The sequence below is a fragment of the Podarcis vaucheri genome, assembly GCF_965113315.1.
Source record: "Podarcis vaucheri genome assembly, chromosome: 12".
Classification (NCBI taxonomy): Eukaryota; Metazoa; Chordata; class Lepidosauria; order Squamata; family Lacertidae; genus Podarcis; species Podarcis vaucheri.
The window spans coordinates 39,806,350-39,821,577 of NC_138750.1; the positions used below are offsets into that span (position 1 = coordinate 39,806,350).

Here is a 15,228-nt window from a genome sequence, read left to right on the forward strand (position 1 = left end):
GCAGGATCAGAGTGTCTGTGCTTGTTATTTTACTGTAGTATTGGGGGAGTTCAGAGGGCATCATAGCCCTGCCCCCTACATGTTGGTGAAGCCTCCAGTGCCCAGCATCCGTGCCAGAGAGAGGAGGAAGGAGTCAGAAGATTGAAGTGGGAAGCTGACAGGCACTCAGTTCCCTGTAGTGATTGGTCCCTTAACCTGAGAGGGGTCTTCTCTCATCCAACAGTGTGCTCATAAACAATGCATTGTGGATAGAGATTTGAATAAAATATACATGTATAGTAGTAGCAGCAACATCAGTATTTAAATTTCTATCCCATCCTTCCAAAAGAACTCAAGGCAGTAAACACCAAAGTGGTGAAATAATACTAAAAATAGAATAAAAAACATATTTAAGAACAATTAAAAACTTTCAAAATATTTAAAGGCATCAAGCACGTCATTATATTAGGCATTGTTTTAGATATCATCCTCATGTATAAATTATAATAAAGTTAGCTCTAGGGCAGCATACTGAGAAGGCACATAGTTCTCCCCGCTCTGGGGAGACGAATGGTAGTTCTGTTTAAATTATACCCATTAATTCTCAGTTTTAAATAGAAATACCATTTGTCTCACCAGAGCCAGGAGTTCAAAGCTGCAGGATTTGTTTCCACCCTCTTTCTTGCCTTTCATCTTCACAACAAGCCTTTGAAGCAGGTTCAGCAGAAGCAGAATCGGTGTGAGAGAAAGATCACATACACACCATACTTTTAAAGCACACGGTTTCCCCAAAAGAATCCCGGGACCTGTAGTTTTACCCCTCGCAGAGGTATAACTCCCAGAACCCTTAACAAACTACGGTTCCCACAATTATTTTGGGGAAAAACTAACGCTTTAAACTGCCTCAGCCCAGTATACCTGAAGGAGTGTCTCCACTCCCATCATTCTGCCTAGACACTGAGGTCTAGCTCTGAGGGCCTTCTGGAGGTTCCCTCACTGTGAGAAGTGAGGTTATAGGGAACCAGGCAGAGGGACTTCTTGGTGGTGGCACCCACCCTGTGGAACGCCCTCCCACATCTGACTTTTAGAAGACATCTGAAGGCAGCCCTGTTTAGGGGAGTTTTTAATGTTTGATGGATTATTGTGTTTTTAATATTCTCTTGAGAGCTGCCCAGAGTGGCTGGGGAAACCCAGCCAGATGGGTGAAGTATAAGTAAATTATTATTATTATTATTATTATTATTATTATTATTATTATTATGGTGTGGATGTGACCAGTGACAGGCCCAAGACCACCCAATGCACCTCATGGCTGAGTGGAGATTTCAACCAGGGTCTGTTTATTGTTAACCCAGTGTTCTGTTCCACCACACTAGGGTTCATCTCCCAGCCCCATACAAAGCAGGATGAGGATGGTGGTGATTTAGCAACAGCATTACCTGCTATACTGGTACATGCAGCGAGTGGATGACAACCTCCGTTGTTTACTGAGCAAATATTAACCTGGGTGCACACTTTCCCATCTCCTTCATAGCCTGGTTTGAATAAAACAGCAATTTTATCAAGTTGCAGTGTCATATGATAGCAAACATGTGTTTATACTGTCAAGCCGTTGAAAAGATGACAAAGAACAGTGACAAATGAAGCCAGAGGCAAATTTTTCCCCAGTTTCATCATCCAAGGAAGTCTTGTTTGGGTCTCCTTGACATTAGCACAAAGCCTGTCTATTTTAATATAGCTTATAAATCAGCAGAAAGTTGGGCAATCCAAGTCTCATGAGCTGGACGATATCATCAGCCATTGCACTTGGTTCTGCAGCAACTTCCCTAGATCTCTGCCATGTGACGGGTTCCTGTAATAGCCCCAGATGCAATGGGGCCGGAGTGGCTGGTGCAAGCCAGATGTAAGCTGGCATCCCTATGGACCCAGGCTCTATTAAACTTTCCCAGAAACAAATCACTCGGGGGGGGGGGGGGAGAATGATAGGCTTCCTTCCCACAGACTGCCATTTTCAGTTTCTATTCCTCATTTTTTCCTGTCTTAAGTTTGGTTCTCTACATTTCCTCCTCAGTTGGCAATTTTTTAAAAAATTAAATGTCCCCCTCAAAATCCACCAGCATTTTAGTGCTAATTTATCCTAAAACACATGTGTTTGTAAGGAATTTTTGCCTAAAAGAGACATTTTTGCAAAGCGATTTCCCTTAATTGAATGCATTTTGTATGTTACTTTTCACTGACGCATGTGTGTTTATGCACACTCTACTGCAATATATGCCTTTTTGTACACATTGTTTGGCTGGAAAACTCAGGAGAAGATATCAAGGGGACAGGGAATGTTGTGCTTTTTAGATTTGGAAAAAGCAGGGGGGTGTACACACCCACCCACCACACCCACACAACACAAGCTTAGCAGGTAAGAGGGAACTGGAAATGGCAACAGAAGAGTACATGTTTCATAGCGTCACGAAACTCCAGGGTACAAAAAGAACCTTAATAGCCACTTCACCTATCCTTGCTATATCCTCTAGCAAAGCACTATCATCCACATTACAGTGTGTGTCACAGGCAGAAAGCAAACATGATCTGCCTTCATACCTTTTCCTGGACCGTGGGCAAACAGCATCAAAGTGTTTCACATTTGTTGGATAAGCCAATGCATTTTTTCTCAGCAGTCCAACTGAATGCAATGGGAATTGCAGCCTAAAATGCTCTCAGGAGACTCAGAGAAGTCCACTGCTTTCAAGTAAGGAAGGAAATTCGCAGAGTTTCCTACCCAACTAAACAGGGATAAAAGTCCTTTACAGTCTCAAAGACTGTGATCGGTTTTGCCCTGCATCACAATGGAATTTGCCTTTTTTTTGACAAAAATCCCTGTAAAACCTCAGAGTCTCATACTAAATGACATTATTACAACCAGGTGAAGAAAACTATGGAACCTTTCCATTCATAATGTATTTGTCTTTCTTCAGATAGCTGAAATATGGCAGGTTCCCAAAGAACAGGTTTGACCAATTTGCCAGATATTATTGAGTAGGTACAGCAGCATCAAGGTCTACAAAACAGCAAAGCTGAAACCGATTGAGAAACGCAGAGGACGTCCATTGTTTACCTGGCGGGCAATAGCCGCAATGGAAGGAGCCCATGATGTTGATGCACTGAACCATTGGGGCAGTTGAACAGCCTCCATTATCTATCTCACATTCGTTAATATCTTGGCAGGTGTAGCCGTTTCCTTGCCAACCTATGGAAACAGAAAGCTGCATGATACGGCTGGCCACTGTGATGGAGCAGATGGGCCTCTGGCCTGATCCAGCAGGACTCTTTTTATTTCCTTACTCACCTGATGGACAAGGACCGCAGGAGTAAGAGCCTGGCTTGTTTTGGCACTGCACAGGAGGATCCAGAGAGCAGGGTGGTTTAGGGAGGCTACACTCATCGATGTCAGCAGTGCAGGCAGGACTCCCTGGTGGCGCCATCCAGCCAGCATCACAGATGCAGCTGTACTTGGGCTGCCAAGTTAAAACAGGGCAATCATGAACATGCTGCCACAAGAGGAACTGCTCCTAATAAACCTTTTGAACTATTGCTGATTTCAAGCCAGGCTTGCAGCCGTGCGGTGATTTGCCTTTACAGAGCCCCATTTCAATTATGGTCTGTGCTCTTCCCCCAAGCTTGCTCTCCTCTACTAGCAGCAGAGGCTTAATGTGCTCCAGTAAAAGGGAACCTGTAATTTAATCATAATAAGCCAGAGAATGACCAGTAATCATGAAATCAGCCTAAATATAATTAAATTCAGTGAGCACAACCTGCTAGTGTATCATAAGACTGATACAAACATAACCATCTGCAAATAAACTTGGCTGCTCTGTCTTTGGAATACTGTGGGTTGTTATGCTTTGGGGGAAATTCACAAACAAAGGTTATTCATTCACTGGCAAAATGCATTTAAAGCTAGTATAGTCTGAACCAGAGAAATTCAAACTCCAAGAGAAGGGCCAAGTACTCTGTGGATGTGGCTTTCCAACCCACTTGAAAAAAGGCCACAGATTTGCATCAAATTTGCATGTTTTGCATTATATGCTGATTTGTGGACTCTCTTGCAGGTGCACTAAAGGACCCAATAATAAATCACTGGCCACACACATAATAAAATGCCTGGCAGGCAGAATGTAAACAGCGGAAGTTTTTGCCATAATTGCATTTCCATACAGTGGTACCTCGGGTTAAGAACTTAATTCGTTCTGGAGGTGAGTTCTTAACCTAAAACTGTTCTTAACCTGAGGTACCACTTTAGCTAATGGGGCCTCCCACTGCTGCCGCACCACTGCCACACGATTTCTGTTCTCATCCTGAAGCAAAGTTCTTAACCCAAGGTACTATTTCTGGGTTAGCCGAGTCTGTAACCTGAAGCGTCTGTAACCTGAAGCGTCTGTAACCCGTGGTACCACTATACTAGAAAAGGCTTAACCTATTGAATTTTTGCCTCCCACGTAGCTGCTAAAAGCACAAGGATGCTGCTTTTACACAATGCCTACATGAAACCAAAGCTTAAGTTTCAATCCTAAACCCACTTACGTGGGAGTAATCTCCATTAAACACAAAAGACTTACTTCTGAGTAGACATACATGCCACTGAACTGCAGTTTAACTATAGAGTGAATTCTTAGTGGTCCTTGGCTCCTGCCCATGCCGAAGTCTTTTTGTAATGTTTTCACATTTTGCATTTGCTATTTGGGGACGGGGGCAGTTCTTTAACTCTCACTTGTACTTATTATGTAGTAGTATGTGCAGAAAATTGTCTCTGGGGACTGTGTGATCTCAAACAAGCCCACCCTAGGAAAGATGCATACTGGTTGCTAGGGAAAAGGAAGGACAAACTGCAGATATTCCAAGAACTAGAAAATAAAACAGAAAAGTGCACTAAAGGGGAACAGAAAGCAGCAGTATTTTAGGACCCCAGGAATTCCTGTTGCCTGATGTCCAAACACCTGTCGCAGCTCTAACTCAGTGGATAAAAAAGTGGGAGCAGCCAGGCTTGTTCATCTCACAGAAATTGTTCAAGAGGCTACATAACTTTCTTTCTAGGAGGGCTAGATCAGCTCTCTTTGCTTACCTGACCAGGTTGCTCCCTGTTTCCATCAACACAGAGCCCATGCCCACAGAGAGCTGAAGATCTCCCTTGGCAGTCATCAAATTTTGACACGCAGTGAGGTCCATAAGTTTCTGGTGTACAGGTGCAGCTTTCAGAGGAAGAATGAAATAACATTGCAATACCCTTCCACATGTCTAAAGTCTGTCCTTAATCTGTCAAACATTAACCAGTTTCATGCTTTGAGTTATGATGTCTTAATTTCTACACTTATATCTGATCTGCAGCATCTCCTGCAAGTTCCAAAGACCTCAGGAGCCCATCCCACAGTAACAGTGTAGCAGCCTCTCTTCTGGAAAAGAGCTTTCCTGTTGAGATATGACAGGTGCCCTCTGGAAACAAATGAAGACATTCCAACAGGTGATCCCAACAAGATAAATGGGCCTCTACCATGGGTGCCTTTTTTAAAAAATAAATAAAAAACACATCTGCTAATTTTTGTGTTGATTTAGAAAAGTTTTTAGCTGTTTTGTGGTATATTGCCTTGAGATGTGTGTGTAGAATGCAAGAATTAACAGTAAGAATGTCATGCTTTTTTTAAGTGAAGGAATTTATGAGTCATCAGAGTATTCTACGTGAGTTCCTTGACTTGCATCAAAGTTTTTCTCTACTTTGTAACATCTAGTTAACTTGGCTAGTGTTTGGATCTAGAGCCTGCCTTGCTTCCATTAACCTGAAGCCATTCCCTCCATTTCCAGTGTTTCAACTGTAAGTGGCATTCCTTTTGTAGCAAGAAAAAACACCCCACACACACATTAGACAGAGCTATCAGCAGGTTTGGGGTGACTCCAAGGTCTGCAGAAGCACAAAAATTCTTTAGGGGGAAAGACCTAAGGGGAGAAGCTCCTCAAAATAGTCCAATGAGGACTGTGCATACTCAATGCCTACAGAATGCTGGTGGTGGGGATGGAAAACTGAGAGGGGAAGATAGAAAAGAATGACTGGAATCCTGAACAGCAGCATTTGGTTGCAGGTCCCACATGTCATAGAGAGAGAAAATTAAAAACTAGACAGGCAATCAGGGGATGAGCTATCTCAAGAAACATCATGCAATTCTGCTTGGTTGCTAAACAACAACCCCACCTGTCTCCTTCTTGGTTAACAATAACAACAGAACTAACCCTTAAGCTACACAGAGAATGATCTCTGCTGTTGCACTCCCAACAAACTGCAAACAGGCAAAACACTGTGCCAAATTGAATAAGAGTAAAACAGCTGTAATCTCCTCCCTGGCCTGGGAGCCAGTACCATCACATGTTTTCACTAAGACATGATTTGGCTTAGCGTTCCATGCAAACAAGGTTGCTATATAAAGCAAATGAAGCTTTTTAACTATACATTCACAGTTACATTTCATTGTACATGTAACTGTATATGCACAGATCCCCGCTTCACTGGTAGCCAGAAGTCCAGATTATTAACTTTTCAGAGTGCTCCACGTTCCATTAGATGGTTGACTTGATACATTAAAAGCAAGCAAAGCTGGGTTACTGAGCACAGCCTCCAGTGAAGTGGTACTGATTAACTCAGATTTCAAAGCTTTAATGCTTGACTACCCCCTACCCAACTGTAATAAAGCAATGGTTTGTCTTTTAACAGATTGTTGATTTCAGACAGTGGGACTTATTTCCTGGAAAAACGTGTTTAGAATCAGAGCGTTAGACTCTGTAAGCATAAAGCATCTTCCAGCCTTCTGCCAATCTGGGGAAGATAAAACAAATTGCCCGGTTTAGAAGAAAAAGAACATTTGGTTGGCAGTTCACAAAAGTGACCACAAGTCTCAGTGATTAGTCACGCAGACTTCAAAACACCAAGTCCTGCACTGATAGAACTCCCTGAGGTGGTATAAAATGATATTATATTTTATCTATTTGAATAAGATATTAATTTATTACTACCGTCATGCTGTCCAGATCAAAGCTTTAGAAACCAGAATGTTCAAAAAGATCAGTTCCATAACAATCTCAACAGAGCAATGAATGAAGGAATTGTTGGTCACTGTTTTCCATTTCTGGTCATTAGTTTTTTTCTGAAACATTGCTTTGAATTGAAATGTGACCCTGTTAAGAAAATGTCAGATAGAAAGCAAGAATAACATTTTCTTAACTAGGACGGTGAGCTCTTTGATATCATCCCTATGGTACTTTTTGGTGGACAAAACATTTTAAGAGTGTCTCCAGCCCCATCATTCTGCCCGGACACTGAGGTCCAGCACTAAGGGCCTCTTGGCGGTTCCCTCACTGTGAGAAGTGAAGTTACAGGGAACCAGGCAGAGGGCCTTCTTGGTTTGTGGTGCCCGCCCTGTGGAACACCCTCCCACCAGAAGTCAAGGAAAAAACAACTTCCAGTCTTTCAGAAGACATCTGAAGGCAGTCCTGTTTAAGGAAGCTTTTAATTTCTGAAGGACTATTGCATTTTAAGGGACGTGGGTGGCGCTGTGGGTAAAACCTCAGCGCCTAGGACTTGCCGATCGCATGGTCGGCGGTTCGAATCCCCGCGGCGGGGTGAGCTCCCGTCGTTCGGTCCCAGCTCCTGCCCACCTAGCAGTTCGAAAACACCCTTAAGTGCAAGTAGATAAATAGGGACCACTTTCTAGCGGGAAGGTAAATGGCGTTTCCGTGTGCTGCGCTGGTGCTGGCTCGCCAGAGCAGCTTCGTCACAGTGGCCACGTGACCCGGAAGTGTCTGCGGACAGCGCTGGCCCCCAGCCTCTTAAGCAAGATGGGCGCGCAACCCCAGAGTCGGTCACGACTGGCCCGTACGGGCAGGGGTACCTTTACCTTTTATTGTATTTTAATATTTTGTTGGAAGCTTCCCAGAGTGGCTAGGGAAACCCAGACAGATGGGCAGGGTATAAATAATAAATGATGATGATGATGATCTCATTTATTTTCAAATAGGGCATTTCATGTGTTGAATCTGATGACTCCAGGTGAACAAATGAAGCTGACATACTAGGTAAAAGGTAAAGGTAAAAGACCTCTGGATGGTTAAGTGCTATTGTGGGGGTAATGGGATGTTCCAGTTTTTCTGGGACACTTGGAAGTCATTCAAGTTGGTAGCCATCATTTCTCGCTGCGGAACCAAATTCCAGGATTTAACTATGTGCTATGTGAAGTGCTTTCCTTCTCTACCTAACCACCCACCCTCTCCGTCTCACACACACGGTGGAAAAGGAGGCAATTCTCAGAGGGTCTGATTGGCAAGCAAGAGAGAACTCACAGTGCCCAGAGTGAGATGGGTGACACTTCAGGAAGGTTCTTGTTTTTAATCTTATGTGTGCACAGACAAAGAAGTGGACTAAAGAATAATCAAATCAAAATCAAATCAAGAGTTGCCCTGAACTAATTTGTGTAAAAGCTTGCAAGTTTTCCAAAGCACAAGGAATGCCAAGCAAATATTTGCAGAGGAAGGGATTGTGTGTGTGTGTGGTGTTGTTGTTGTTATTCCAAAACCAAAATGCTTTGCAGAGAACTCTGGCATGCAGTCCCATTACACTGAGAAAGCTTCGTCAGGAAATTATGGGTGTTTTTACCAGCTAGCCATTTTTTTAAGGAGCAGGAACTTAAAACAAGTCCAAGTTGGAGGGCTGCATGAAATGTCAGCATGGGAAGGGCTAGAGGTAAAAGGGGGTGGAGCAATGAACTTAAAATGTGAACAGTAGGCTAGTTTTGCACGCACACACATATACACACACACACCCTCCCTATCCTACTCCAGACAAGCAATATGTATAATCAGAGTTCAAATATATAGTCCAGCCAGGAAAAAACTGTGGTATATTTGCCCTCTTGGCTTACCATACTGGGAACTGCTGAATCAGCTCTCAGGCAGTGTGTAGTTTAGGTTTAGTTCTTCATTGCAAGCAACAACCTGCTGCATGGTTTGTTCCCTCCATAAACTGTTTTATATTGAAAAGAGTTGTTATAAATTCCCTGAGTAGCCTCTTCTTTGTGATACTTTTTTAAACCACTCAAGGACGGGATTGACTCCAGCTACAAAAGCTGCTGCTGCTGCTGCTAAAGGTGGGCAGCAGCTGTGGGCTGTTGATATGTCTTCCCATTAATCATTGGTCCTTTCCACACTTTTTCTGTGCATTTCTTGCTCATTTTCATAACCACAAAAGTCTGCTTTTGTTGTTTTAGAAGTGGATTTGTTGCGACAGACCGTTGTTTAATCTGCTTTTGTTGCGGAAGCCTAAATTTCCAGTATCCACTTGAATTCCTCCTGCAAATTGTGGCGATCTAGAGGCACTCTTTATTGTTGTATCTTGCATGTTTGTAGCACTCAGCAAAACTATAATGGACATCCTCCTAAGGACATCAGCAGGAGTTACTTACCTGTAACTACCCGGGGTATTTACACATGTTGCCCCATTCTGGCAGCCTAGAGGTGTCCCAGCATAAATCTGACATTCATTAACATCAACAGAACAGAATGGCCCCTGAAAACAGAGTGAAATCGAGCTTATTTCCTGAGTAAAACAGACACACAATGGGGTCCGCAGAGCCAGTGTGATGATATAGAATTTCAAAAGATTGTAACGCAGCATCTGGTTGGCTTGCGGCAATACTGCCTTTCACAAACACTAAAACAAAACTCAGTTGTTCAGATTTCCCCTGCTTGTCCATGGAAATATAGCATGCTTTTATTTAATTTAAAGCATAGGGCCATTATAGTAGAAGCATGGAGCTTCTCCTTGGGGAGTGAAATCATGCACCATTAGCCCTCCAGCTTCTGATGCCAAATATGCAAAGGAGCACATGCTCTGCTCAAGGGGTTAATCTTTAGAGATCCATTTGTGTGCTGCCATAAACACAATACATCCTACTAATACAAGAGGTTCAGTTAAGCATCCACACTTGCCTCCCCCCCTTCCTCTGCATGAATAAAATTTTAATTTTGGAACTTGGGAGACCCATGAATAAGATGATCAATGTTTAAATGAAAACCATTTCCACCTATGGTGCATTCCTCATCTGATAGAAACACAGCACGGAAAAAATGAAAAGGATCTCTCTCGCTCGCTCGCTCTTTCTCCCTCTCTCTCTGTGTTATTATTTCTAATAGATTTCTTCTGTCTTTGCTTTCTTTGCTTTCCTCTCTTTTCTTTTGTTTTTTTTCCTTTCCTTTCTTTTTTTCTGATATTTCTGACTTCATTTTTTCTAGATACTATTTTGTTGTATTGTAAAACTCTAATAAAAATTTCTGTAAAAAGAAATAAATATTAAAAGCTATTGGACTGAGTCACGCATTAATGCTTCAGTAGGATTGTGTTATTGAAATTTTTAATGATGGGGGTTTATATTTTGATTTTGTGTAAGTGGTTTGTTTTTGTTTGCTTTACTTTGTAAATGGCTTATTCATCCAGCAAGGCTCTTCTTCTTGTGTACTGAGCTGCTTAGCCAAAACATTGGCTCAGCTAACTCAGTACAGTGGTACCTCGGGTTAAGAACTTAATTCGTTCTTAACCTGAAACTGTTCTTAACCTGAGGTATCGCTTTAGCTAATGGGGCGTCCCGCTGCTGCTGTGCTGCCGTCACACAATTTTTGTTCTCATCCTGAAGTAAAGTTCTTAACCCGAGGTACTATTTCTGGGTTAGCGGAGTCTATAACCTGAAGTGCCTGTAACCTGAAGCATCTGTAACCCGAGGTACCACTGTACACTGACTGACACTGGTTTTCCAGGGGTTCAGATGGAGGACATTCACAGCCCTACCTGGCGATGCTAGAGATTGAATGTGTGGCCTTCTGCAGATGCTGTATCACTGAACTACAGCCCTTCCCCTAATTGATAACACCATGTTTATATCCCTACATGCTTCTGTGAGCAATGCATTGATTGGGTCCTTTGCAGGTGATGGCAGTAGCAGGGACTGAACTTTACATATTGCATCAATTGGAAGTTGTTGAGTGGCTACCTTACCTGCCAGTTGTTGGGGCAAAGACAGAAGAAGGCATCTAGCAAATCAATGCAGGTTCCAGAATTCTGGCAGGGATTGCTGCTACAGGCTTTTCTCAGGATGGTCTGGCACAAAACAAGGGCAAAAATAAACCCAGTCAGTTAGCGTTTATGACTTCATTGGCACAGTCTTTCTTAAATAACCTTCATAGTGTGTAGAGGACTTGGCTCTGTTTAGGTTCCCGCAAGCAGCCAGTTCAGAGAATAAACTTAATGGGTGCATAACAAAAGCTCTCCTTTTGCTTTGTCAATAGAAAACCTACAGTATTTCTCAGAAATAAGCATTAAAGTTTATTTACGAGGGCTGTCTGCTGACCCCAGCTGAACCCTGGATGCCTAAATGAATTGGGCTCATTTGGGTCAATCAAGGATTCAGCCACAGGGTTGAGCCAGCCCTGGATCACCTGGTGTCAGATCAGATCTACTCAGAGTGATCCAGGATTTTCAAAACAGAGGCAGGAGGGTAGCAAGGAGAGGGGAAGTGGAGGTCCACACAGCTATCCTGGATTGTGCCCTGCATCGGATTAGGGTGTGCACACAGCCCTGTTATCTTCATTCCATCAACACCACTTTACCTTTTGGGTTGTTGTTTTTTAAGATACATTCATGCGTAACCCAGGATTGAGCACAATTTAACTTCTTGCCGCACCACTAAGATTTCTGACTACAGAACACTTTGTCTTCTTCCATAAAAGTACTCACCTGCTCAAGGCTTTGAAGTCTGCCTTCGATATTCACAATCTACAACAGAAATATAAAGACAAACATTTGGGAATAATAGCTAGACATTCCTGGAATAACAGCTAGACATTATAATCAAGCATAATGGGCAGGCTAAGAAGAAAGGGTGGAATTTCAAAGAGGATATTTTTTCAGTACTGTTGTGTTCTCTGCACCACCACAAGCCGTGAAGAAGGTCCCTGGGCAGGGCTACCCAGATCTGGTTTCATTGGATGAGATTCATGGCACCTTCATAGCATCTGCTTTATTTGCAAGGCAGCCCATACTCTTTCAAGACAGCAAACCCATTGTCCCACATCAGAACCCCAGAGAGCTCTTGTACCCTTAAGGTGCCAAGACTGGGCTCACAGATCTTTCTCTTCCAAAAAGTTTTTCACACCCACCCACACCCCTCTTCTCCAAGCTCTGATGAAGAATCATCCCCTTCCAAGCACTCAGGAAAATGTCAGGCAAAAACATTCCTCTTTACCCAGGCCTATGTCTATTTAATAATCTATGGCCTGTGAAGGTGTGTTGGGGGGACGACTGCTATTATTGTGATTCTTTTACTATTAGGCTGTCTGTCTGTCTGCTTTTTACTATGCTTTTATAATGTTCTTCTTGTTGATGTTTTGTGTTTCTTTCTTTTTTTTATAAATTTTGATTTGAAATTTTATTTACAACATAACATAAACCCCCCACCCCCCAATACAGAAATCCACCCCCATTAAACGTGAACATAACATGCAATAAGCATAACATACAACAGTACAAACAACCAAATAAAAGACTTCCTTTATCCTGTATCTGGCCTCCTTATTTACTTCTTATAAACTGTTTCCTTTACGAATAATTATTAAGATTTTTCTAATTATAATTTAAATATCCACAAAGTCTCCAGCAGACATTAATCGAAACAAGTCCAGGTATGGACTTCCGGTGAGCCGCGATCCCAGTGCAAGCAAGGGTTTACACCGCGAGGTGAAACCCAAGCTATTCTGAAGGATAGGGGCGGCTCCAGGGCGCGGAGACCCCCCAAACTCCTTGGAAGGGTGTTCAAGGAGTCCAGTCCCCGGCACGACCAAAGAAAGGATCAAACCGGCTACCAGGTAACCTCGAGAGAGGCGAAGAGTGTAGCGGAAAGATTCAACGGTCGAGGGGGAGCCATTTTCTTGCCTTCAGATAGCGAAGCCCTGCGCTTGCAGGAAGAGCGGCTTGCTTTCAAAAAACAAGAAAGAGCCTCGGAACTTGAAACATTGTGGCTAAGAGGAGAAACAAAGAAATTTCGGGGCAAAGGAGAGAGGTAAAGAGAATTCAGCCGATAGTCGGAATCAACTGAGACGCGGAGGATATCCAGTGCAAAAAAAAAAGTGAGTGACTTGCCCGGGCGGTAACGCGGTTCCCTCTCGAGTTCCCCCCTCTCCGAGCGGATAAACAAACAAGGTATATAAGAAAAGAAGAAAACAACCGCGGAGAGGTGAAGGAATCTTGAAAGGGTCCAGGGGAAGAGCGAAAAATTGTCGTCTTTGATGGACAGGAGGGTGCTAAGAGGAGAGGGGACATTTCTCCTGTTTAATTTGTTAAACCTCATGTGCTTAAATACATGTAAGTGAGATATCTCCGAAGAAAAGCTCCGCTGCCGTCTGAATCTGTAGCGCGGAACTGGGTGGAAAGGGAGAAGAAAGGACGGCGTCTTTCGTCCACGTCTGATAGAGAACTATATACTTTGCACTATATCGAGAACTGCTCATCTTACATGTGGGGAACGACGAGAGGAAGTGTGATAACCCCTTAGAGCTTTAAGGAAATCCAAAGAATACTTTAAAGATACAGTGAGAGACTGTGCGGACCTAAGAGCCAGCGAGAGTGGGGAGCTAACATGGAGAACCTTCGGGGACAAGATGGAGCCGATATGAGCTGTGCTTAAACCCCTCCGGTTTCCTGCTCCCCTTCCCCCCCCTCTCAACCTAGCCATATACCCCCCCCAGCTCCTACCTTTCCCTACCTAACTCCCTCCCTCCATCTGAAGCCTGCCTAAGGCCCGGGCTAACTGACAACTGGACTAATCAATATCTGGACAAGCTTGGGGAGAGAAGGGAAGAAGTTTTGCGTCTGTTGGAAACCTTTGTTTGACTTGGGGAGACACTATAGGAGACACTACCGCTCTATTGGAAGTAGATATTGATAGGATTGGGACCCCGAGGACTTAACAAGGACTAAATCTATCTCTTCCCATGAGGTGGCTAAAGCCTAGCTAGTGCCCCCAATGGTTGTTTTTTTGGGCTTGCGGAGCACTGCTTAGGGGAGTTACTGATTAACGACCCTGGTTTTTAAGGAAACCAATAGGGTATGAAAGGCAAATCTTAAGCAAGGAAAAAGGAAAAAAAAAAGGAGCGTGAGGAAACAGCGGGAGGCATTTGGATAGATAAATCTGGTGGAGAAGAACGGTAGAGGAGAGGGGCCAACATAAAGGTATAAGATGTCTCAAACAGGCAAGAAGGGAACGAACGGGGGAGCCCCAGGAGACAGGAGAGGCTCGAAGCAGGAGGCAGACTTTAAGTCAGATATTTTGAAAATGTTTGCAGAGATTAAACAAAGCCAAACCAAAGTGGAACATAAGTTAGAATCGGTGGATAATAGAATTGGAAAATTGGATAAAAAAATGGAGGAAACTGTGAATGAATTAAAGGGGCAAATTAAGGAAATATTTAGAAGGACACAGCTCACAGAGGAAGGGTTAAAAAAGACAAAGATGGAGTTAAGAGATATGAAAAGAGATAAAGAAAAGATTAAATCTGAAGTGATGGAACTAAGTAAGACGCAGGAAGAGATGAAAGATATTATTGCGATGAATGAATTAAGGCAGAGGGAGGTGAATCTGAGGATGAGAGCAATCTCAGAGACACAGAATGAGAACATTAAAGAAAAACTGACGAAGGAGTTAGCAGAATGGATGGGCTTGTCAGTGGAGGAAATGGCTAACAGTATATTGAACGCATTTAGAATGCGTGTCAATGCAACAAGAGTAAAGAAATTTCCAGGCGACTGTCTGATTACATTTAAGAGTAAAGAAATGAGAGACAGGATCCTCCAAAGGAATAGAGAAAAGAGATTGAACATAGATGGGAATTATATAATTATTTTTAAAGATGTCCCAATAAGATTACTTAAAAGAAGAGATTCTTATAAATCATTGGTGCAGACATTGAGGAAAAACAGGATAGAGTTTAGGTGGGAATTCCCGGAAGGGTTATCATTTACATATAGAGGTAAGAGACACAAGTTGATAAACCACGAAGAAACCGGGAAATTCCTCAGGAAATATAAGGAACTTAAAGCCGAAATACAGGAGATAGGAAAAGCTGATAGAGCCTCTCCGGGAGAACCAAGAGTGATAGAGGGGGGGGGGAGGAGGGGAG

At 43.0% G+C, this 15,228-nt stretch overlaps 1 protein-coding gene across 1 annotated transcript in view; it reads right to left on the reverse strand.

Annotated features, from left to right (window-relative positions):
* Nucleotides 1-15,228, reverse strand: part of CUBN (cubilin) — a gene marked incomplete at its 5' end in the record, with an annotated part of 151,837 nt that overhangs the window by 117,207 nt on the left and 19,402 nt on the right. The window contains 7 exons of the mRNA XM_082194061.1: nt 1,419-1,514; nt 3,089-3,220; nt 3,320-3,488; nt 5,093-5,219; nt 9,468-9,571; nt 11,054-11,155; nt 11,792-11,830. Coding sequence (XP_082050187.1) covers nt 1,419-1,514; nt 3,089-3,220; nt 3,320-3,488; nt 5,093-5,219; nt 9,468-9,571; nt 11,054-11,155; nt 11,792-11,830 — 769 coding nt within the window. The remainder of the gene's footprint in view (nt 1-1,418; nt 1,515-3,088; nt 3,221-3,319; nt 3,489-5,092; nt 5,220-9,467; nt 9,572-11,053; nt 11,156-11,791; nt 11,831-15,228) is intronic.